Raw genomic sequence first — 25,726 nt, 5'->3', positions numbered from 1 at the left:
CGATTCTACTTCCTGTATATTTGCATTTGAATATCTTGACAGCACATCTAAATAGAAACATATAGTATTTGTTATTTTGTGACTGGCTTATTTCACTGAGCATAATATCCTCAAAGTCCATCCATGCTGTAGCATGTGTCAGAATTCCTTCCTTTTTAAGGTAAACCATATATTCCTTCCACTGGATGGACAGACTATCTTTTTGTTGATCCATTCATCTGTGGATGGACACTTGAGTTACTTGCACCTTTTGGCTACTATGGGTAATGCTGCTATGAACTCGGGTGTATAAATCTCTCTTCAAGTTCCCGCTTCCAATTCTTTTGAGTCAAACTGCTAAGTCGTATGGTAATTCTACTTTTATTTTATTTTTTGAGACACAGTCTTGCTCTGTCGCCCAGGCTGGAGTGTAGTGGCGTGATCTCAGCTCACTGCAACCTTTGTCTCCCGGGTTCAAGTAATTCTCCTGCCTCAGACTCCCCAGTAGTTGAGATTATAGGTGTGCGCCATGACACCTGGCTAATTTTTGTATTTTTAGTAGAGACGGGGTTTCACCGTGTTAGCCAGGATGGTCTCGATCTCCTGACATCCTGATCTGCCCACCTTGGCCTCCCAAAGTGTTGGGATTACAAGCGTGAGCCACCACACCCAGCCGGGTAATTCTACTTTTAATTTGGGTGGCACTGTCATACTGTTTTAGTAGCTGCACCAGTTCTCATTCCTAACAACACTGCAGAGGGATTCCACTTTCTCTAAATCCTCGTCAGCACTTGTCATTTTCTGTTCGACAGCAGACATCTAACGGCTGTGAGATGTTTTACTCTGTTTGGATTTGCATTGCTCTAATCATTAGTGATGGTGGGCATTTTCATGTGCTTATCAGTCATTTGTTTAACTTCTTTGGAGAAATGTCTACTCAAGTCCTTTGCACATTTTTTAACCAGGATGTTTATTATTATTGAGCTGTGGGAGTTCTTTTTGTATTTTAAATATTAACCCTTACCAGATATGAGTTTCAAATGTTTTCCATTTTGTAGGCTGTCTTTTCACTCTGTTGAATGTTTCTTTTAATTAATAGAAGTTTTAAATCTTGATGTAGCCTAATTTATCTATTGTTTCTTTTGTTGCCTGTGATTTTAGTGTCTTATGTAAGAAATCATTGCCAAATTTAATGTCATGAAGACTTTATTCTATTTTTCTAGGAATTTTATGGTTTAAGGTCTTAAGTCTGATCCATTTTGGGTTAAGTTTTGTGTATCATTAGCTAAGGGTCTAACTTTATTCTTTTGATGTGTATGTCCAGTTTTCCTAGCACCATTCACTCTGAAAAGACTTTTTCCCTCCCTGAATGGTACTGGCATCCTTGTGAAAAATAATTTGACCACTGTATGCAAGGACTCATTTCTAAGGCTCTGTATTCTATTCCATTGGTCTATATGTCTGTCTTTATACCAGTACTACAATGTTTTGATTACCGCAGTTTTGTAGTTAAAGGTTTAAAGTCAGGAATTATGAGGTTTTCACATTTATTCTTCTTCAAGACTGTTCTGGCTCTTTGGAGTCTGCTGAGATTCTATGAACGTTAGGATAAATTTTTCTATTTCAGCAAAAAAAAAAAAAAAAAACTTGTTGGCATTTTAATAGGGATTGAATCTGTAGACTGCTTTAGATAATAGTCACATCTCACATCTTGCAGTCCATGAGCATGGAACGTCTCTCCATTTATTTTTGTCTTTTTTTTTTTTTTTTTTGAGACAGTGTCTCACTCTGTCACCCAGGATGTAGTGCAGTGGTGCGATCTCAGCTTACTGCAATCTTCACCTTCTGGGTTTGAGCAATTCTCCTGCCTCAGCCTCCTGAGTAGCGGGGACTACAGGGGCACCTCACCACACCCAGCTAATTTTTGTATTTTTAGCCAAGATGAGTTTTTGCCATGTTGGCCAGGCTGGTCCCAAACTCCTGACTTCAAGTGATCCACCCGCCTTGGCCTCCCAAAATGCTGGGATTACAGGTGTGAGCCACCGCGCCCAGTGTCTTCTTCAATTTCTTTTAACATTTTGCAGTTGTCAGTGTTTAAGTTTTTCATCTGTACTTAAGTATATTCATTTTTTTTTCTTTTGTTTTTGAGACAGACTCTCACTTTGTCGCCCAGGCTGGAGTGCGGTGGCACGATCTCAGCTCACTGCAAGCTCCGCCTCCTGGGTTCACACCATTCTCCTGCCTCAGCCTCCCGAGTAGCTGGGACTACAGGCACCCGCCACCACGACCGGCTAATTTTTTGTATTTTCAGTAGAGACGAGCTTTCACTGTGTTAGCCAGGCTTGTCTCGAACTCCAGACCTCAGGTGATCCACCTGCCTCGGCCTCCCAAAGTGCTGAGATTACAGGCGTGAGCCACCATGCCCGGCCAAGTATATTCTTAAGTACAGACAGACCCCCAACTTATGATAGTTTGACTAAAACATTTTTCGACTTTACAATAGGTTTAAGACAAATCTGTTATAAGGTGAGGTATATCTGTATTTTATTCTTTGTACTATTACTGTAAATGGAATTATTTTTTTAATTTCCTCTTCAGATTGCTTAGTGTACATAAATATAAATACAACTGATTTTGTGTTTTGACTTTGTGTCCTGCAATTTTGCTGCATTCATTTATTAGTTCTAACAATGTTTCTGTGAAATCTTTAAGGTTTTTACATATAAAATCATGTCATCGCACATACAAACAGGGATAACTTGACTTTTCCCTTTCCAATTTTGATAGCTTTCTCTTCTTGATTAATTACTGTGGGCAATTAACTCCCAATACTATGGTGAATAAAAGTGGTGAAAGCAGACATCCTTGTCTTGTCTCTGATCTTAGAGAAAAAGCTTTCAGTCTTTGACCACTGATTGATTTTAGTTTGCTGAGACATCCTTGCATTACACTTGGTCCCAGCCTTTTGATAGACTGTGAAACTTGGTTTTGCTAGTATTTTGTTGGGGATTTTGTATCAATATTCACAAAGGATACTGGTCTGTAATTTTCTAGTAGTATTATTGTCTGGCTTTGGTATCACGGCATGTTAGAGTCACAGAATGAATTCACTTGAGAAGGACTGGTGCTAATTCTTTAAATGTCTGGAGAATTCAGCAGTGAAGCCATGTGGTTCAGGACTTTTCTTTGTTCAGAGGTTTTTGATTACTGATTCAATCTCTTTATTAATTATAGTCCTATTCAGATTTTCTATTTCTTCATGATTCAGTCTTGGCAGGTTGTATGTTTCCAGGAATGTGTCCGCTTCATTTAGGTTAAGCAATTTGTTCATGTACAGTTCTTAGCAGTATTCTCTTATAATCCTCACATCAAGGAATCCTCCCACCTTGAACTCCCAAAGCACTGAGATGATAGGTATGAGCCCAGCCCAAAATCCAAAACTTCTGAGTGCCAACGTTGTACTCAAAGGAAATGCTCATTGGAGCATTTCGTATTGGGGGTGTTCAACTGGTAAGTATAATGCAAATATTCCAAAATCAGAAAAAAAAACCAAAATCCAAAACACTGGTCCCAACCATTTCAGTTAAGGAATACTCAATCTGTATTTTGAATGTGGCTTTTTCTTGATTAGGCATTTTCTTAGCTGATATAGACCTCGGACTGTTTTCCAGAGCTTCTATAAAGTGATTTCGTCTAGTCCCTAGTTGCTTATTAACGTTTCTATGGTGGAACGAGAGCCTGGAGCTTCCTAGACTGCCATTTTACCAATGTCAGAAAAAATTTTTTTAAGTTTTATTACATCAATAAAATAACTGCTAATTGAGGGATTACTGTGTGCTACGTTCTTGTCTAACCCCTTTACATGCAGCATGTAATTTAATCCTCACAACAACCCCAAGTGATGGGCACTATTATTTTCTCCATTTTATGGATGTAATTTGCCCAAAGGATCACAACCACTAAGTGGTAAAAGCAGGGGAGCAGCCCTAGTCCCTGGTTCCAAGCCCCCACATTTAACCACGATATGACATACAGCAGAGTTGACTGCCTCAGGCCACTTTGCTCTGGCCCTTCAGGTGGGGTGCTTTGTTCAGAGTCTGGTGAATATCCATAGTGGATGTTTTCTTCTAGATCTGGTCAGCACTGGTTGTCTTTCATCATAAGAGGAAGGTGACCCAGCTAGCCAGAGGCTCTGTGAGCACTAGTGGGCCAGACGCTTGTCAGGGACCACGGTGGGAGAGCTAGTCTTTCACACTTGGAAATCTTCCATTATGTTGACACCTTTTCTACCTCTTCTGTGAAGTGCCAGTGTCTCCAGGAAAGACTCCTCCAATCTCCTGTCTGGGAAAACATCTGGCTGCTGACATCTGGAGGGCAGGGCAGAAGATAGGCCTGAGCGTCCTACTTGTCACTATCGAGAATTTCTCTTAATTCCTCTATTTTCAACCTCCACGACTCCCCTCTGTTGTACCTGGTGTCACTTATTTTACAGACTTTTCTATTAGTGCTATCTAATAGAAACACAATGCAAACCACATGTCAACAAGTAGAAACAAACATGAAATTAATTTTAATACTTTATTTAACCCAATATATTCAAAATACTATTATTGCAACATGGAATCAATATAAAGAAGTAATCATGGGATGTTTTACATTCTTTTTTTGTACTAGGTCTTTCCTATTTGGTGTGTATTTTACACCTGCTGCACATCTTCCTTCAAAACAGCCACATGTGACTCATGGCTACTACACTGGACAGTGTTGGTCTAGAAAATCAACTCCTGCAGGGCACAGTGGCTCATGCCTGTAATCCCAGTATTTTGGGAGGCTGAGGGCAGGATTGCTAGAGCCCTGGAGTTCAAGACCAGCCTCGGCAACAGGGCGAGACCTCGTCTCTACAAAAAATTTAAAAATTAGCTGGGCATGGTGGTGCACACCTGTAGTGTCAGCTACTCAGGAGGCTGAGGTGGGAGGATCACTTGAGTCCAGGAGTTCGAGGTTGCAGTCAGCTGTGGTTTCACCACTGCACTCCATTTGGGCAACAGAGCAAGACTCTATCTCAAAAAAAAAAAGAAATGAAACCCCACATCTTTTGGTAGCAGCAGGAGTCACCCAGTGATGGAAAGTGAAGAAGGGAATGCGGGTGCCAAGAGAGAATTCCACCAATCCCTATCCCATTCCCATGCCCATGCCTGATGCCTGCCACCCTTGGCACTCAGAGCCTTCAAGAACTGAGTCTTTCTGGGGGGCTGCTGGGCAAACTGCTCATTTCTTGTTGTTCTCACTCAAGCAGGCCCATGGTTGCAGCTGCTCTGCTATGCCAAGTCAGTTGTAACTCTCCCGTTCGCTGTTCTTTGGAAAGAAAAAAAGCTGTATAATATGTGAAACATTTCAAAGAATGTATGTAGCACATATGTAAGATTCATAAGCCTAATAAGAAAGCATAGCTGTGAGCGACCTCCCCACACCTGACTCAGGAACCCGAGCGTCATCTGTAGATGAACTTCCATTTTGCTTCTCCCAGTCTTCCCCTCTGTGTCCCCACCAGCAACGAGAATTTTGTGTATCATTGCACTTATTTTTTTCTTTTAGTTTACCACATGTGTATGTATCTATAAGTAATAAAATGATCTGTTTTGCTTCTCTACATTGTGCCATATGCCGTTTTTAGCAACTTGCTTTTAGATGACGTTCTGTTTTCAAGATTCATCCATGTTGCTGCATAAACCTAACAACTACTTACTGTTGCTGGTGTATAACATTCCATCATGCGAGCACAGACATGAGGGTTATTTCCAAGACCTGTATCAACGGCAAAAATTAAGATATCTGACAAAACCAAGTGTTGGAGAGGATGTGGATAGCTTGGAATTTTATCTGCTCCTTTACACTCACTCTAGAAAAACTGTACAAACAATTCTGCAAGAATTTTTCCAGAGTTTCCCTAAATAGAAATCCTGAATCACAGAAAATAAGAATGTTCAGCTTTGCAAGATAATGTCTCTATTCTAGAGTGGGTGTAAAGAAGCACATAAAATTTCCACACTATCCACATCCTCTCCAACATCTTAATTTTTGAAAGTCTAAGCATCTGTAAAGTGGTATATCTCACTGCATGTAGTCTTAGAATACTAACAAGGTTAAATGTCTTTTTCCATGTTGAATCACCATCTATGAAATGCTTTATAGGAGTTCTTTATATACACTGAATTAGAATCCTTATCCTTTACAGGCTGTAAGTGTTGCAAATATCTTCTCCCTACTCCGGCTTGTCTTTTCACAGTCTTTACCGGTGTTTTTTGTTTGTTTTGGGTTTTGTTTTGTTTTGTTTTGTTTTTTTTGAGACAGGGTCTCACTCTGATGTCCAGTGGTGTAATCTCGGCTCACTGCAGCCTTGACCTCAGGGACTCAGGTGTTTCTTCCCACCTCAGCCTACTGAGGAGCTGGGACTACAAGTGTGTACCACCACAGCTGGCTAATTTTTTCTTTTTATTTCATAGAGACAGGATTTCACCAAGTTGCCCTGGCTAGTCTGGAACTCTTGGGCTCTGGCAATCTGCCCACCTCGGCCTCCCAAAGTGCTGGGATTCCTGGCATAAGCACATGGCCTATTGGTGTCTTGCAATAAACAAGAGATCTTAATTTTAATCTAGCAAATTCGGTCATTTTTATTTTAGAGTGAACATTTTCTGTGATTAGGAAAAACGTGGCCAGAGGCTGGGTGTGGTGGCTCACGCACCTGTAATCCCAACACTGTGGGAAGCCAAGGCAGGCAGATCACCTGAGATCAGGGGTTCGAGCCCAGTCCGGCCAACATGGCAAAACCCTGTCTCTACTAAAAATACAAAAATTAGACGAGCGTGGTGGCAGATGCCTGTAATCCCAGTTACTCGGGAGGCTGAGGCAGGAGAATCACTTGAACCCAGGGGGCGGAGGATGCAGTGAGCTGAGATCGTGCTACTGCACTCCAGCCTGGGCAACAGAGCGAAATTCCATCTCCAGAAAATAAAAAAAAGAAAGAAAGAAAAAAGAAAAGAAAAAGGTGGCTGGGTGCAGTGGCTCACGCCCCTGTAATCCGAGCACTTTGGGAGGCTGAAGGAGGCAGACTGCTTAAACTCATGAGTTAGAGCCCAGCCTGAGCAACATGGCGAAACCCTGATTCTACGAAAAATGCAAAAATTAGCCAGGCATGGTGGTGCAGGCTTGTAGTCCTAGCTACTCGAGAGACTGAGGTAGGAGGATGGCTTGAGCCCAGGAGGCAGAGGTTGCAGTGATCCAAGAACGTGTCACTGCACTCCAGCCTGGGTGACAGAGCCAGACCTTGTCTCAAAAAAAAAAAAAAAGAAAAAAGAAAAAGGCATACTTCCCTATCAAGGTCTTAAAGATAGTCTCCTATAATTTACCCAAAACTGAATTTCCTGTATGTTGTGAGTTAGGGATCCAACTGCATCCTTCTCCGACCGTCACAGCACTATGTTTGAAGAGTCTGTCCTTTGCACAGCGATATGGAATTCCACCTCTGGAATTCAAACTTCTTAGGTCTGTTTCTGACAGCTTCTGTCTCACTGGCCAATCTGGATTTCCCTGAGCCAATTCTGAAGTAAGTCTTGATACGGGCAAGGCAAGTGCTCCCTCCTTATTCTTCTTCACAATGACCTCTCAATACTAGGACTTAATTCTCCTCAACATTTTAGAATCAACTTACCACATTTCACATAAAACTCAAGGAGGTTTAAAGAGGCACTGAATCCACAGAACAATATGAGTTTTGAAAATATTCAGTCTTCCTAGGCAAGAACATTCTGCCTCTATTTATTTGTCTTCTTTTTTTTTTTTTGAGATGGAGTCTCGCTCAGCCGCCCAGGCTGCAGTGCAGTGGTGCGATCTGGGCTCACTGCAAGCTCCGCCTCCCGGGTTCACACCATTCTCCTGCCTCAGCCTCCCAAGTAGCTGGGACTACAGGCGCCTGCCGCCACGCCCGGCTAATTTTTTGTATTTTTAGTAGAGACGGGGTTTCACCGTGTTAGCCAGGATGGTCTCAATCTCCTGACCTCGGGATCCATCCGCTTTGGCCTCCCAAAGTTCTGGGATTATTCGTCTTCTTTAACGTCTCTTAATAAAATTGCAAATTTTTCTCCCTCAAAAATTTTACACATCTTTTGTTAATCGTTTATATCAAAGACGGTTCTATTGGGAAAATAGAAACCATGCTAAGGCATTTCAAACTCAAAGGGTTTAATATAGAAAATAGGTGCTTTCAAAACAACTGGCAAGGCTATATAGTGTGAGCAAAAGTAAAGTGGGCTAACTCTACTCTTCCATCTATTTCCTACAGTCATCGTCAAGAGTCAGGAAGCTACCACTACCATCTATAGGTTAGGAAACTACAAAAATCTGCTGCCAATACTGCAGCTGCTCTGCAGCCCTGAGACAGCTGGCCAGTGGGGGAAGGCAGAAGCCACTGCAAAAAGTCACCACAAAATCTAAGCCCAGACACATCCCCCCACATACACTATGGCCTGAGGAAGAAAGGTTCCACCTCCCTTCCACTTGCCACATTTCCCAAGACACATGTGATAGAGCAAATGACACACAGAAGCCTGCTGCCAGAGGGTTCTGAGTGCTACTGCTCCAGTATTCCAGCCTCTGAAACCCAGGGACAAGCCCAGAAGGGAGCAGGTTGTACCTAACATGCCATTTCCCTCTTTTCAAAAACATGCAGAAATTACTGATCTACTGTTACATCTCTCCCCTTTTTTCGTCCCCTTTGGTTTTACATTTTTTATATTCCTTTTTAGTAGGCTTTTAGCAGGGCAATGAAGTAACCTCACGTGGTAACTCCAGAAGTCCTGAAGTCTGCGCTCAAAAGCAACCTGACTGAGCATGGCCAGGGCTTCCCAAAGGGTTACTAAAACTCTCCTCATACAAAGGAAGGTCACAGCTTTTGAGCAAAGGTGGTTATTAGCTAACTCTCTACTCCCCCCACCAACGCAGAGTTTCCTTTTTTTGCAGGGGGAGGAGGTTGGGGGAAGGGAGAGTGTCAATGAAGACCTGACTCTATATCCATGATTTTTTAAAAATTTCTTTTAAAATAAACTAGAAAAAAAATCACAAGATGTTAGCAGTTATTAATTCAGGGAAGTAAGAAAATATGTATTACATTTTCTTTGTACATTTTAATGACTTAATTTGCTCAGAATCTCAACTTTAAGAACAATTAGAAATCAATCTGCTTGGCCGGGCACAGTGACTCATGCCTGTAATCCCAGCACTTTGGGGGGCCGAGGCGTGCGGATCACGAGGTCAGATCGAGACCATCCTGGCTAGCACGGCGAAACCCCATCTCTACTAAAAATACAAAAAAAAAAGCCAGGTGTGATAGCAGGTGCCTGTAATCCCAGCTACTCGGGAGGCTGAGGCAGGAGAATGGCATGAACCCGGGAGGCGGAGCTTGTAGTAAGCCAAGATCGCAACACTGTTGCGACAGAGCGAGACTCCGTCTCAAAAAAAAAAAAAAATCAATCTGCTCACCCTCCAGACTGTGACACAGCACTATACAAGGACAATCATAGGACCATGAGTCAAGGGGAAGCAGAGTGAGCCTTGCCAGGGCAGTGGCCTCCTCAGCCCACCTGGAACACTCCTAGGCCCTACCGGGTCTCAACGGGCTTGCACACACGGGTCCTCATTGTCATGCCTTCACTGCTCAGTCCTGGTGCAGGCCACCACTCATAACTCTCGGCTTCTATGAGAGATTTTATTTTTCTGTCTAGGGAAAACATATAGCAACCAATGTAACTTCAAGCCAATACTCAAGTGCAAAGCTGATGCCTCCTTCATGCCAGGCCACGTGGTCAAAAAGGGAAATCAAACCTTGCCTTCAACAAGTCTTCAGAGCGTGGAAAAATGAACAAGGCGGCAACTATGAGAGTGGATACTATTATGTTCAGTGTGTGTAACAGGACAGTTATTACAAACAACCACAAAAGCAAAGCCAAATGGCACTTGGAGAACAGCAAATAAGCTCTGCTTCCATTTGAAAGTGAATCAAGAATCATCTGGTTCTCTCTTCAGGAATTCTCCAAGAGGCTGGATATAAGGTCTCACTCTATGAGTCAGACAAGGGGAGGCTCCCACTCATAACCACATGGTCGTCCCCAGGCTGACCAACCAGGGAACCCAGCAGCCAAAGGAGCCCAAGCACTGGAAAGCCCACTGGGAATCCACTTTCTCTGGGTTTTGACCCTAAAGACCCACCAGAGAGGCTCCTAACCGGGCCAACACCATCCAAACCCCCAATTGGAAAGGCAAACACCTCCACCAGAGACATGCATAATCTGATGAAGGGATGATCAGGAGGGGCCCCCTCTAAACAGCATTCTTTTCTTTTTTTTTTTTTTGAAACAGAATCTCACTCTGTCACCCAGGCTGGAGTGCACTGGCATGATCTCAGCTCACTGCAACCTCCACCTCCCGGGTTCAAGTCATTCTCCTTCAAGTTCAAATGTCACCTAATGCCCTACCTAATACCCTGGTTGGAATGAATTGGTTTTCCTTCAGTACTAAGCCTACAGGAATTATGGCACACCGTTCATGTCCTAGGCCAAGTCCCACTAAGGAAGGAGAAAGGTCTCTGCCCTCTGGGAGCTCATAGTCTGGATGGAAAAATTAAGCCTGGGCACCAGGCATGGTGAGAATTACCATTGGTTCTGATGCTGTAAGAGAGGGACAAGTGGGGGACTGGAAGAAGCCAATCTATAAAAGGAGGGACCACAGACATTCTCCCACTGTGGCAGCATCTGAGCTACAGCCTGAAGGACAGCAGGGCTTGTCTATGCAGAAACAGAACAAGGGAATTCCAGGAAAACATAAAGGAAGCACGCATCTAGCAGATTATTAATGGGGGTGGGTACAGGAAACAACAGCCCAGCTGAGCCACTGAAGGGGAAGTAGTGATAAATCAGGCTGGCAAAGCAGTTTGTGAAGGAGTTTGCATGCCTGACCAAAGCATTTAGGCCTGTGATTCTCAAGCTGGTGTAAGACACACTTTCCCCTTAGTGGCTTTATCAGCCCCACCTAGTCTTAAAAACAAATTCGTGGATACATGTATATGTATGTCTCACACATTCACACACACACACGCATAAGTACTCACTACACCTCCCACCCAACACAAGTTGAGAACAACGGATCCAGTGAACATTGTTATTCATGGGGTACCCTGTATTCCTTGAGGGTGCTGGGGCTAAAGAACCTGGTTCTCTGATTTAGCCTTTTTGTGGCCTTTACATACATCTTTAGGAGGCTACATATGGCCAGGAGAGAACCCACAAGTGCAAAGTTCCAGGTGAATAAGTGAGGAGGAGGGGAGGGCGTGCCAAGGTCAGTCTAAAAGAACACACTCGGGATCAAGAGGCAGCCACATCCAGAGCCAGGATGGGGATAAGGTCAGAGGCAGCCAGGGTGCCACCCCTCAGGAGGGGTTCACACTCAAGACCATGCAAGTCCAGGGAGTGCAGCGCCTCCTTAAGTGTGGCCTCCTGGGCATCTCACAGGCCTCCCCACAGTCCTGCCATCTTGTAAGTTCTGGGATCTGCCTAGGTTGGGCACCTATTTTTTAAAAAGATAGAAAGAGAGAGAGAGAGAAAGGGGTCGGCTCAAACTAACTTTCCAATATGTTAAGACAGCACACACCTCCACCCCTCACAAGAGGCACAGTCACCCAGCTACAACAAAGAGACAAGGTGGTGTGTACCCGGCCTACGCAACATACTCACCTGGACAGTTGGCTTCGTCACTCTCATCCTCGCAAGTCGCCCAGCCGTCACACTGCCAGGGGAGGGGGATACACTGGATGGTGCCGCTGCGACAGGCAAACTGCCCAGGGTTGCACCGCAGCTCTGTGGAACCAAAGGGTGAGAGGCCATTGAGGAAGTGGCAGTAGGTCAGCAAACCACAGCCCACGGGCCAGATCAGTCTCTTCCCATTTGTTTATTTTATGAATGTATTTATTTATTTATTTTTGAGACACAGTCTCACTCTGTCACCCAGGCTGGAGTGCCAGTGGTGCGATCTCAGCTCACTGCAACCTTCACCTTCCGGATTCAAGCAATTCTCGTCCCTCAGCCTCCTGAGTAGCTGGAACTACAAGCATGTGCCACCATGCCTAGCTAATTTTTATATTTTTAGTAGAGACGGGGTTTTGCAATGTTGGCCAGGCTGGTCTTGAACTCCTGGCCTCAAGTGATCTGCCTGCTTCGGCCTCCCAAAGTGCCAGGATTACAGGCATGTACCACTGTGCCCGGCCCCCATCTGTCTTTTTTTTTTTTTTTTGAGACGGAGTCTCGCTCTGCCGCCCAGGCTGGAGTGCAGTGGCCGGATCTCAGCTCACTGCAAGCTCCGCCTCCCGGGTTCACGCCATTCTCCTGCCTCAGCCTCCAGAGTAGCTGGGACTACAGGCGCCCGCCACCACGCCCGGCTAGTTTTTTGTATTTTTTAGTAGAGACGGGGTTTCACCGTGTTAGCCAGGATGGTCTCGATCTCCTGACCTCGTGATCCGCCCGTCTCGGCCTCCCAAAGTGCTGGGATTACAGGCTTGAGCCACCGCGCCCGGCCCCCCGTCTGTCTTTAAAATCAAGTTTTATCAGAACACAGCCACAAATATGTATTGTCTATGGCTGCTTTCAAGCTACAGCAGCAGAGCTGAGTAGCTGCAGGAGAGACTATACGGCCTGCAAAGCTGAAAACATTGAATGCCTGGCCCTTTACGAACCTATTACCTAGAGATAAAAACTGTAACACTTAAGATGAAAAATACACTGCAGAACATTAACAGGTGTGTAGTAGCAAAGATTAGTGACGTGAAGACATAACAATAGAAACATTCTGAACTAAGGCCGGGCGCGGTGGCTCAAGCCTGTAATCCCAGCACTTTGGGACGCCGAGGCGGGCGGATCACGAGGTCAGGAGATCAAGACCATCCTGGCGAACACGGCCGTCTCTACTAAAAATACAAAAAAATTAGCCGGGTGTGGTGACGGGCGCCTGTAGTCCCAGCTTCTAGGGAGGCTGAGGCAGGAGAATGGCTTGAACCCGGGAGGCGGTGGAACTTGCAGTGAGCCAGGATCGCGCCACTGCACTCCAGCCTGGGCGACAGAGCGAGACTCTGTCTCAAAAAAAAAAAAAAAAAAAAGAAACATTCTGAACTAAAACACAGAATGAAAAAATACCAGAAAAAAAGTGCAAATCATCAGTAAGCTGTGGAACAACCTCACACGCCGTAATACATGGGGAAACACACAAAACATCTGAAGAAACAATGGGGAAAGTTTCCCAGATGGATGAAAACTATAAACCCACAATTCCAAGTCGCTCAATGAACTGCAAGCACCAGAAATACAAAGAATACAACTCCAAGTCACATTGGAATTTAATTGCTTAAAATCAGTGATAAAATCTTTTTTTTTTTTTTTTGAGATGGAGTCTCACTTTGTTGCCCACGCTGGAGTGCGGTGGCGCGATCTCAGCTCACTGCAAGCTCCGCCTCCTGGGTTCACGCCATTCTCCTGCCTCAGCCTCCCAGTAGCTGGGACTACAGGCGCCCGCCACCACGCCCGGCTAATTTTTTGTATTTTTAGTAGAGACGGAGTTTCACCGTGTTAGCCAGGATGGTCTCGATTTCCTGACCTCGTGATCCGCCCTCCTCGGCCTCCCAAAGTGCTGGGATTACAGGTGTGAGCCACCACGCCCGGCCAAATCAGTGATAAAATCTTAAAAGCAGGCAGAAAAAGAAGACATGCACAGAAACACAAAGATCAAGATGACAGCAGATTTCTCATTAGAAACAACACAGCCTAGAAGACAGTAAGGTGACATGTTAAAGTTCTGAAAGAAAAACCTGTTGGCCTACAATCATTTAAAGCAAAAACACAGATACTACATTGTGGGGTTTATAACATACACAGAAGAAAAATGTTGTCAATAATAGCACCAAAGCTGGGAAGAGAGAAACAGAAGCACACTGTTTTAAGGCTCTCATACTACAGGTAAAGTGGTCCATCACTTGAAGGTACTCTGTGATAAGTTAATGATGAACCCCACTAAAATAACGCAAGAGTTATAGCAAGCAAGCCAACATAGAAGAGAACAAAAAATAATCCAAAAGAAGAAAAAAAAAAAAGGGAGACAAACAGATGGTACAAATGAAAACAAATGGTAATATGGTAGATTTTAATTAAACTTGCCTAATCAATAAGCATACGGAATGATCTAAACACTCCAACTGAAAGGCAGAATGTGTACATAGGGAAAAAAGCAAGAAACAACTACATATTACCTAAAAGAAACTCACTTTATATAGGCATATATAAGAGAAAATAAAACAATAAAAAATGATACACCATAACACTAATCAAAGGATAGCTGGAAGGGCGGGTACAGTGGCTCACTCCTGTAATCCCCATAATCCCTGCATTTTGGGAGGCTGATGCAGAGAGATCACTTGAGCCTAGGAGTTCGAGACCAGCCTGAGCAACATGGCGAAACGCCATCTCTCCAAAAATACAAAAAATTAGCTGGGTATTGGGACAAACACCTGTAGCCCCAGCTACTCCAGAGGCTGAGGTGGGAGGATCACCTGAACCGGGAGAGTTGAGGCTGCAGTGAGCTATAATTGTGCCACTGCACTATAGCCTGGGCAACGGGAATGAGACCCTGTCTCAAAAAAAGGATAGCTGGAGTGTATTAATATCACACAAAGTAGACTTCAGTGCAAATACTACCAGGAATAAAGAAGGTCATTTAATAATGATAAGGGATTGATTTAAAAGGACATAATCCTAAATGTTTATGTATCTATTAAAATTTACGAGGCCGGGCGCAGTGGCTCAAGCCTGTAATCCCAGCACTTTGGGAGGCCGAGACGGGCGGATCACGAGGTCAGGAGATCGAGACCATCCTGGTTAACACGGTGAAACCCCGTCTCTACTAAAAATACAAAAAAATACCAGCCGGGCGAGGTGGCGGGCGCCTGTAGTCCCAGCTACTCGGGAGGCTGAGGCAGGAGAATGGCGTGAACCCGGGAGGCGGAGCTTGCAGTGAGCTGAGATCCGGCCACTGTACTCCAGCCTGGGCGGCAGAGCGAGACTCCGTCTCAAAAAAAAAAAAAAAAAAAAAAAATTTACGAAAGAAACTTCAAAATTCATGAAACAAAAACTACTATAACTGCTAATAGACTAATCCACAATTAAAGTCAGAGATTTTAATAACCCTCTTGATAGAACAAGCAGATAGAAAACCAGCAAGGGCTGGGCATGGTGGCTCATGCCAGTAATCCCAGCATCTTGGGAGGCTGAGGCAGGCGGATCACTTGAGGTCAGGAGTTCGAGACCAGCCAGGCCAACATGGTGAATACTAAAATACAAAAATTAGCTGGGTGTGGCGATGCACACCTGTAATCCCAGCAACTTGGGAGGCCGAGGCAGGAGAATCACTTGAACCTGGGAAAAAAAAAAAAAAAAAGAAAAGAAATCACAAAAGAAGAGCAAATGAAACCTAGCAGTAAGAAATAATAAAGATGAGAGTAGATATTACTGAAATTGAAAACAGAAAAATAATGAAGAAAAACAAAAGTTGTTTTTATGAGATCAGTAATATTAATAAACCTCTAGACAGCCTGATCAGCAAAAAAAATAAAGAATACAAAATACCAGGCCAAGCATGGTGGCTCATGCCTGTAATCCAAACACTTTGGGAGGTTGAGGTGGGCAAATCATCTGAGGTCAGGAGTTCGAGACCAGCCTGGCCAACATGCCGAAACCCCGTCTACTAAAAATACAAAAATCAGCCAGGTGTGGTGGCGCATGCCTGTGGTCCCAGCTACTCAGGAGGCTAAGGCAGGAGAATCGCTTGAACCTGGGAGGTGTAGGTTACAGTGAGCCAAGATTACACAACTGCACTGCAGCCTGGGCGACAGAACGAGACTCCGTCTCAAAAAAAACTACTATCAGAAGAGAGGTGTCATCACTATGGATTCCAGAGAAATTAAAAAGGCTAACAGAGGAGGGGTGAAGAATAAGGTAATAGTATGAACAACTTTATGTCAATAAATCTGACAATTTGGATGAAATACACAAATTATTTGAAAGATGAAATGCAAAGTTCACTCTAAGATAAAGAAACAATCTGAACAGCCCTAAAAGGAATTGAATTTTTAGTTAAAAATCTTCAAAGGAAACTTCAGGCACAAATAGTTTCAATGGAAAATTCCTCCAAATATTTAAGGAAGAATCGATGTCAATTCTATACAAACTCTACCATAAGTTCAGATATTTAAAAATTACCATTAGCAATAGTATCAAAAACAAGAAATACTTGTATAAATCTAACAAAAGATGTGAAGTCCTGCACACTGAAAATTTTTCAACATTGCTGAGAAAAAAACATTTTTTAAAGACCTAAACCTTTAGGGAGACATACAGTGTTCATGGACTAGTAGATTCAAAACGATTAATATCAATTCTACGCAAATTGGCCTACAGATTCAATTTAACCCCAATCAATATTTCAGCAGGACTTTTTGTAGAAACTGAGTGACTCTAAAATTCATATAGAAAGACAAAAGACTTAGAATACTCCAAACAACTTTGAACTGAAAGAACAAACTTGGAGGCCTCTACAAAGGAACAATAATCAAGACAGTGTGACACAAGCATAAAAACAGACATCAAGATCAAGAGAATAGAACAGAGTGCAGAAACAAACCCACACATATGTGACCAACTAATTTATGACAAAGTGCAAAGGCAGTTCCCTGGAGAAAGAACAGTCCTTTCAACAGAATGGTACTTGGAAAACTAGGAAGAAAGAAAAATGAAGAGCAGGAGGAGGAAAGAAAGGAAGAAGGAAGGAGTTCATCTACAAAATGAAGTTAAAAAAAGGAGGAGGAAGAAGAGGAAGAAAGAAGAGGAGGAGGAGGAGGAAGAAAGAGGAACAAAGAACAACTACTTTGATCCATTCCTCGCACCGCATAAAAAATTCAGAATAGCCAGGTGAGGTGGCTCACGCCTGTAATCCCAGCACTTTCAGGTGGGCCTGAGGTGGGTGGGTCACCTAAGGTCGGGAGCTCAAGACCAGTCTGACCAACATAGTGAAACCCTGTCTCTACTAAAAATACAAAATTAGCCGGGCGTGGTGGTGCATGTCTGTAATCCCAGCTACTAGGGAGGCTGAGGCAGAATTGCTTGAACCCAGGAGGCGGAGGTTGTGGTAAGCCAAGACAGTGCCATTGCACTCCAGCCTGGGCAACAAGAGTGAAACTCCACCAAAAAAAAAATCAAAATAGATCATAGGCCTACAGGTGAAGCCTAAAACTATAAAACTCAGAGAAGAAAATACAAGAAGAAAATCTTCGCACCCTTGGTTTAGGCAAATACCTTTAATATATCTACCACAAATACAATCTATAAAAGAAAAAGCTGATAAATTGGACTTCATCAAAATTGAGAACTTTTGTTTTTTTTCCAAGAACTTTTGTTTTTCAAAAGACATGTTAAGATAATGCAAAGACAAACCACACACAGAGAGAAAACATTTGCAAATCACGGATCTGATAAAGGGCTTGCTTGTATCCAGAATATATAAAGCATTCTCAAATTTCAGTAAGAAAACCACCCAATTTTTCAAATGGGCATGGGCCAAGTGCGGTGGCTTATACCTGTAATCCCTGCACTTTAGGAGGCAAAGGTGGGAGCAACACTTGAGCCCAGTTCAAAACCAACATAACAAGACCTCATCTCTACGTTATTAAAAAAAAAAAAAAAAATTAGCTGGGCTTGGTGACACATGCCTGTAATCCCAGCTACTCAGGAGGCTGAGGCAAGAGGATTGCCTAAGCCTAAGTGAGGCAAGAGGATTGCCTAAGCCTAAGAGCTGGAGGCTGTGCTGAAATAGGATTGCAATGCTGCCCTCCAGCTTAGGCAACAGCAAGACACCCCCAACTCCAGAAAAAAATAAATAAAATAGGCAAAATATCTTAATGGTCACTTAACCAAACAAGACGTACAGACGGCTAGCAAGCACATGAAAAGATGCTCAACATCTGTAGTCATTAAGGAAATGCAAATTAAAGCATGAAGAGGTGGGGCACAGCAGCCCATGCCTGTAATCCCAACACTTTGGGAGGCTGAGGTGGGTGGATCACGTGAGGTCAAGAGTTTGAGACCAGCCTGGTCAACAAGATGAAACCCCATCTCTACTAAAAATACAAAAATTACATGGGTGTGGTGGCAGGCGCCTGTAATCCCAGTTATTCAGGAAGCTGAGGCAGAATTGCTTGAACCCAGGAGATAGAGGTTGCAGTGAGCCAAGATTGCACCACTACACTCCAGTCTGGGCGACAGAACGAGACTATGTCTCAAAAAAAAAAAAAAAAAAAAAAAAACCATGAAGAGAAACCACTTACTAAAATGGTTAAAATGAAAAAGAATGACCATACCAAGTGGTGGCAAGTGTGTGAAGCAACTGGAACTCTCCCAGTGAAAATATAAAATGGTACAACTTTTTTGCAAAACAAGTTGACAGTTTCTTTAAAAACTGAATATATACCTACCATATAACCTGACCATTCCATTCCTAAGTATTTAACCAAGAGAAATGAAAGCAAATGTCCATACAAAGACTTGTTCATAGTACTTTTATTTGTAATATCCAAAAGCTGGAAACAAACAGTGTCTATCAAGAAACAAATCGGTAAGTTGTGTACAGCCATACAATGGACTACTACTCAGCAATAAAAAGGAATAAGCTATTAACACATTGCGCAGCACGGATGAATCTCAAAATAATTATGTTGAGTGAAGAAGCCAGCATGTACTCAAAAGAATACCTATTGTATGACAATATTTATATAAAAATCTAAAAAATGCACTTGCAGCTGTCATGACAGAAAGGGACGGGGGTGGGAGGGATTACAAAGGAGCACGAGAAAACATTTGGGGTGACGATATGCTGTGTTCATTACCTTGACTGTGGTGACGGTTTCACAGGTTTATACATACATGAAAACTCAAATTTGGCCGGGCGCAGAGGCTCACGCCTGTAATCCCAGCACTTTGGGAGGCTGAGGCAGGTGGATCACCTGAGGTCAGGAGTTCAAGACCAGCCTGACCAACATGGAAAAACCCCATCTCTACTAAAAATACAAAATTAGCCAGGCATGGTGGCGCATGCCTGCAATCCCAGCTATTTGGGAGGCTGAGGCAGGAGAATCGCTTGAACCTGGGAGGCGGAGGTTGCAGTGAGTCGAAATCACGCCATTGCTCTCCAGCCTAGGCAACAAGAGCAAAACTCTGTCTCAAAAAACAAAAAACTTGGTCAGGCACAGTGGCTCACGCCTGTAATCCCAGCACTTTGGGAGGCCGAGACAGGCAAATCCCGAAGTCAGGAGATTGAGACCATCCTAGCTGACATGGTGAAACCCCGTTTCTACTAAAAATACAAACAATTAGCTGGGCGTGGTGGTGGGCACCTGTAGTCCCAGCTACTCGGGAGGCTGAGGCAGGAGAATGCCGGCAACCGAGATGGAGCTTGCATTGAGCCGAGATGGAGGTGGAGCTTGCAGTGAGCTGACATCGCGCCACTGCCCTTCAGCCTGGTCGACAAAGCAAGACTCCGTCTCAAAGAAAAAAAAAAAACACTCAAATTTTACACTTTATGTATAATTTATTATAAGTCAATTATACCTCAATAAGGCTGTTTAAAAAAAAATAATAACTATCATGAAATAGATTTCTGTTTAAATAAACAGGAAACAATCTTGAGGTCAAAAGATACTGACCCCAAGGCTAAAAATCCAGGCACCCTGTGTTCTAGGACTAGATATGCCTGGAACTGAAGAACTAAATTGAATCATGGCCCATCTAACGTGCTTGCTCCTCTGGAAAAGACAGCCTTGGCCTACCAGATCTCACCTCCGCCATCCATACAGGAGTTAGGTCCTTTTCATAATTATAAACCCAGGGCTTGCCCCATGACTGGTACTGAAGAACTATCTGATGAGTGAATCAGCAATTGGCTCTTCTGGCCTTTAGGCCAGGTCTGTCTCCCTCAGCCACAACTAACCATTAGATCAAGAATCTGGAACCCTCCATTCTTCCTCAACATATTCTAGGTCTTCAGTTTTATGGTAAAAATTTCTAATTTCTTACTATTTTGCGATAAAAATGGAACATGAATGGAACTGGAGGACATTATGTTAAGTGAAATAAGCCAGGCACAGAAAGACAAACTTCACGTTCTCATTCATGTGTGGGAGCTGAAAAAAAGTTAAATTCATGGAGCTAGAGTGGAATGGTGGTTACCAGAGGCTGGGAAAGGCAGAAGTGAGAAAGAGAGGTTGGTTAATAGGTACAAAAACATAGTTAAAGGAAATAAGGAATAAGGTCTAGTATGACTATAGTTAATAATAGTTTATTCTATACTTCAAAATAAAAAGAGTAGAATCAGAATGTTCCTAACACAAGAAAAGTGATAAATGCTTGAGGTGACAGATACCCCAATGACCATAATTTGATCATTACACATTTTATGATTGTATCAAAATATCATATATACCCCATACATGTAACTACTGTGCCACAAAGTTTAAAACAAAATTTTTTAAAGACTAATGCAGAAGAAAGAAAAAAAAACCCTCTAATTTCCCAAACTATATTGAGAAAGAGTTCATTCACTGAATAGAAATTTAGCAACAGAACATTCTTTTTTATTTTTTAGAGATGGACTCTCACTATGCTGCCCAGGCCAGAGTACAGTGGTGGCTATTCACAGGCACAATCACGGTGCCTCAAAGTCAAATGACTCTCCCACCTTAGACGACAGGCCTGAGCTACTCTGCCCAGCAGAACATTTTAACAGTGTCCATTCCGTTAAAAAAAAAAAAAAAAACTATGGTTTTGTTCAAAGTAAATTCATAGCTCACATCACAGCCCTCCAAATCTACGCCCTAACACATCATACCCTAGGCCTAGAAAAACTTCAATGCACTACCTTAAATTATTTTTGAAATAGTTGAGTAAGAAGTAATAAGTAACAACCCTGTGGGTTTTCTTTCTCCATACCCATATCTCCTCCAAAAGCAAATGTCCTGGTGTCAGCCAAGTCTTCTCCGGCAAACAAGGCCCCTTCCCCCACGCACCACAGCCACCTTGCCTTGCCTTGGCCGCTTCTAAGTAGTACTTGTCACTCCTGGCTTCCTATATATTGGTATACAGTAAACCTATATATACATATATTGATATGTAAGTGAAGCAGGCAGGTGCAATGGCTCACGCCTGTAATCCCAGCACTTTGGGAAGCCGAGGCAGGTGGATCATGAGGTCAGGAGTTCAAGACCAGCCTGGCCAAGATGGTGAAACCCCGTCTCTACTAAAAACACAAAAATTAGCCAGGTGTGGTGCGGGTGCCTGTAATCCCAGCTACTCTGGAGGCTGAGGCAGAGAACTGCTTGAATCCAGGAGGCGGAGGTTGCAGTAAGCTGAGATTGCACCACTGCACTCTAGCCTGGGCAACAGAGCAAGGCTCTGTCTAAAAAAGTAGTTTCCTGAGGGTACAGGTCATGTCTGCACTGTTCACTCCTGTGTTCCCAGAGCATAGCAGACCACACTTAGTGTCCATAACTCAAACACACTCAAAGAATACTTCTTCTCTCCACTCTCTAATCTATGCATGTCTGGGAAAGGCTCCTAAGGCCCAAACAGCCTTCCTCTTTGAGAAGTGCCCATTTGGCCACTTCATGAGTGCCACCTGCCCTGCCCCAGGCTGGGCCAATGAGAAGAGTCTGTAAGGTGATGGGAGTGGGAAAGTCCATGCTAGCCAGACTGAGACAGTCACGTGAAGTTCTGTGCACCCTGAGGCAGAAAGAGGAAAGGGGTAAGACCAGAAGGGCTGAGAAAGGAGAGCAACACCCTTCACAGTCCCATGACCCCAAGGATGGCTGTGCTTCCTCCCTGGGCTCAGGGAAAAGTTCCTCCTACAGCTACTCCTTACAACCAGACGGCTCTGGCTAAAATAGCCCCCATACCAACTTTCTGTTCTTTTCTTTCTCCAAATACTTTTAAAAAATAGTTATCAAAAGAGGAAAAATAAGCTATCAGCAGAATGACTGTCTTACTACATCCTGAACACAGCTGGGCTCCCCACTGCCGGGTCTTAGTCCATGGTATCCCCTCTCCCCAGGTCTCAAGACACACCAGGAACCCCTCCCTAAACTCCCCTTAGTCTGCCTCCTTGGCGTAGCCCTGTTTTCCCAAGCAGCTCTTCTCTGTTCTTTTCTTCACACCTTGAGTAGGGTCAGCACACTTTTCCCTCAAGGGCCAGATAAGTATTTCCAGCTTCGCAGGTCACCCTCTCTCGCCACAGCTGCCCAACCCTGCTGCTGTGGAGCTAAAGGAGCCGCAGATAATATGGGAATGCTTGGGCATAGCCATGTCCAATAAAGCATTAGCAAAAAACAAAAAAAAAGGGGGGCCGGTTGCAGGTGTAGTTTGTCAAACCCTGTTCTGGAGTATACAGATAGGGACATTTTACATACATGTAAATGTTTTGTTATTTTGAGACAGGGTCTCACTCTGTCACCCAGGCTGGAGTGCAGTGGCATGATCACAGATCACTGCGGCACAGACATCCTGGGCTCCAGTGATTCTCTTGCCCCAGACTCCCGAGTAGCTGGGACTACAGGCGCATACCGCCATACAAAGCTAATTTTTTTTTTTTTTTTTTAGTAAAGACAAGGTCTTGCTATGTTGCCCAGGCTGGTCTCGAACTCCTGAGCTCAAGCGATCCTCTCACTTCACATTCTCAAAGTTTTGGGATTACAGGCATGAGCCACTGTGTCTGGCCAAGAGACACATCTTTATTGCTGCCCCATACTCCATATCACCAACACCCCACACATGAAGGCATTCACTAAATGCCTGATAAACTGCACAGCTCAAAATCTTCCCATATTCTGCTAGCAGACAACAAAGTGTCAAAAGTTCTCCAATAGGGAAGGTTTCCTCCCTTCTTGATCCACCTGTCAAGCCAGGTCTATTCTGGAAGCAACTGAAGATGTGGATCACTCATTAACATTGGCACGTACTCTGTGCCAGGCAGTTCTCCAGGTGACAGGGCTGTGGAAATGAACAAAGCAAGTCAACTCCAGGACATGACAGAGCTTGCATCCAGCACAGCATGCCAGATGGTAACTCCGACAGGTCAAACCGGCATTGCTTTAGCTGGACGTCAACACTGCGTTTCCACGGCTATGCATGGTGACTCATGCCTGTTACCCCAACACTTTGGGAGGCCAAGGCAGGTGGATCACTTGAGCCCAGGAGTTCGAGACCAGCGTGGGCAACATGGTGAAATCCCAGCTCTACTAAAAATACAAAACATAAGCCAGGTATGGTGGTGTGCAGGCCTGTAGTCCCAGCTACTCAGGAGGCTGAGGCGGGAGAATCACCTCAGCCTGAGAAGCCAAGACTGCAGTGAGCCATGATAGCACCACTGCACTCCAGCCTGTCTCAAAAAAACAAAACACCACCAACAACAAATAACTGCCTGTCCTTTCTCAATATCCTCCACAGTCTCTCTGTAAAGCATTAAGTGCAATTTCCGCGACATATAGAGTTGCTTAAAAACAGTCACCCTTGGCCGGGCGTGGTGGCTCACACCTGTAAGCCCAGCAATTTGGGAGGCTGAGGCAGGTGGATCACGAGGTCAGGAGTTCAAGACCAGCCTGGCCAAGATGGTGAAACCTCGACTCTACTAAAAATACAAAAAAATTAGCTGGGCGTGATGGCACACGCCTGTAATCCCAGCTACTCTGGAGGCTGAGGCAGAGAATTTCTTAAACCCAGGAGGCGGAGGTTGCAGTGAGCCGAGATTGCACCACTGCACTCCAGCCTGGGTGACAGAGCAAGATTCCATCTTAAAAAAAAAAAATTCACCCTTGGCCAGGTATAGTGGCTCATGCCTATAATCCCAGCACTTTAGGAGGCCAAGGTAGGAGGATCACTTGAGGTTAGGAGTTAGGAGTTCGAGACCAGCCTGGACAAGGCAAAACCCTGTTCCTACTAAAGTACAAACATTAGCTGGGTGTGGCGGCACACATCTGTAATCCCAGCTACTCAGAAGGCTGAGACACAAGAATCGCTTGAACCGGGGAGGCGAGGTTGCAGTGAGCCAAGATCACGTTACTGCGCTCCAGCCTGTGCAACAGAGCAAGACTCTGTGTCAAAAAAAAAAAAAAAAAAAAAAAAAAAAAGGTCACCCCTTTCCACTACTGGCTTTATGAGGTCCTGTCCCAGGCCTTCTGGTGATGACTGTCACCTTGCTGTAGCATGGCAGAGGCAGGCCAGCTCCTCTTAGCCAATGGATTGTTGACACTTTATGAAACGATCCATGCCCACAACATGCCAGCCGCAGTACCAAAATAAGAACGGCCCCATCCTGGCTGATATGGTGAAACCCTGTCTCTACTAAAAATACAAAAAAATTAGCCGGGGCGTGGTAGCCTGTGCTTGTAGTCCCAGCTACTCAGGAGGCTGAGGCAGGAGAATCGCTTGAACCCGGGAGGCAGAGGTTGCAGTGAGCCAAGATTGTGCCACTGCACTCCAGCCTGGGCAACAGAGCGAGACTCCATTTTTAAAAACAAAAACAAAAACCTGCCACATCAGCAGTTCCTAGACTTCTTCATTCTAAGATACCTTAATACACTTAAAATTATTGAAGACCCCAAAGAGCTTTTATTTATGTGGGTTATATCTGTCAATATTTACTGTATCAGAAATTAAAACTGAGAAATTTGGCCAGACACAGTGGCTCACATCTGCAATCCCAGCACTTTGGGAGGCCAAGGTGGTCAGAACATTTGAGGTCAGGAGTTCAAGACCAGCCTGGCCAACATGATGAAACCCTGTATCTACCAAAAAATATAAAACTCAGCCGGGCGTGGTGGCACGCTCCTGCAGTCCCAGCTACTCCAGAAGCTGAAGTGGGAGAATCACTTGAACCTGGGAGGTGGATGGAGGTTGCAGTGAGCCAAGATTGCGCCACTGTATACTCCAGCCTGGGCGTCTGAGTGAAACCCTGTCTCAAAAAAAAACTTGAGAATTTTTTTAAACACAAGAATCCCAAGCCCCTGCTCAAAGGTTTTAACCTTTTATTAGAATTATCAAATGCTCATGATTCCACTCATAGGCATGTACTCAAGAGAATTAAAAGCAGACTCAAACAGATGCTGGCACACCACTGTTCCCAACAGCATTATTCACACCAGCCAAGAGGCAGAGACAACCCAAGTGGCCAGAACAGATGAGAGGATAAATAAATGCGGTATATCCATACAAAAGAGTATTATTCCGCCATAAAAACAGCAGGCATGTAGTACCCCATGGGCAACCAAGTAATGGTGTACTGTGTCGCTTCAAAAGTGAATGTGGGGCCCGGCGCGGTGGCTCACACCTGTCATCCCAGCACTTTGGGAGGCTGAGGTGGGCGGATCACCTGAGGTCAAGAGTTCAAGACCACCCTGGCCAACATGGTGAAACTCTGTCTTTACCAAAAATACAAAAATTAGCCAGGTGTAGTGACACATACCTGTAGTCCCAACTACTTGGGAGGCTGAGGCACGAGAATCACTTGAACCAGGGAGGTGGAGGTTGCAGTGAGCCGAGGTTGTGCCACTGCACTCCAGCCTGGGCAA

At 44.2% G+C, this 25,726-nt stretch overlaps 1 protein-coding gene across 10 annotated transcripts in view; it reads right to left on the bottom strand.

Annotated features, from left to right (window-relative positions):
- Positions 1 to 25,726, bottom strand: part of DGCR2 (DiGeorge syndrome critical region gene 2) — an 81,839-nt gene that overhangs the window by 35,335 nt on the left and 20,778 nt on the right. For 9 of the 10 annotated variants that reach the window (XR_002515299.2, XR_004178859.1, XR_004178860.1 and 6 more), the window contains exon 2: positions 11,760 to 11,882. Coding sequence is in view for 7 of the 10 variants with exons in the window: in XM_017945125.3 (XP_017800614.1) it covers positions 11,760 to 11,882 (123 nt within the window). In the remaining 3 variants the exon portion in view is untranslated. Of the gene's footprint in view, positions 1 to 5,725; positions 5,785 to 11,759; positions 11,883 to 25,726 lie in introns of those variants that run through there. The other variant, XM_017945127.3, reaches the window with a different exon arrangement.

The sequence above is a fragment of the Papio anubis genome, chromosome 16 (genome assembly GCF_008728515.1).
Source record: "Papio anubis isolate 15944 chromosome 16, Panubis1.0, whole genome shotgun sequence".
NCBI classification, from domain to species: Eukaryota; Metazoa; Chordata; class Mammalia; order Primates; family Cercopithecidae; genus Papio; species Papio anubis.
Note: the sequence above shows the minus strand (reverse complement) of the source record. Positions and strands in the feature narration are given on the sequence as shown.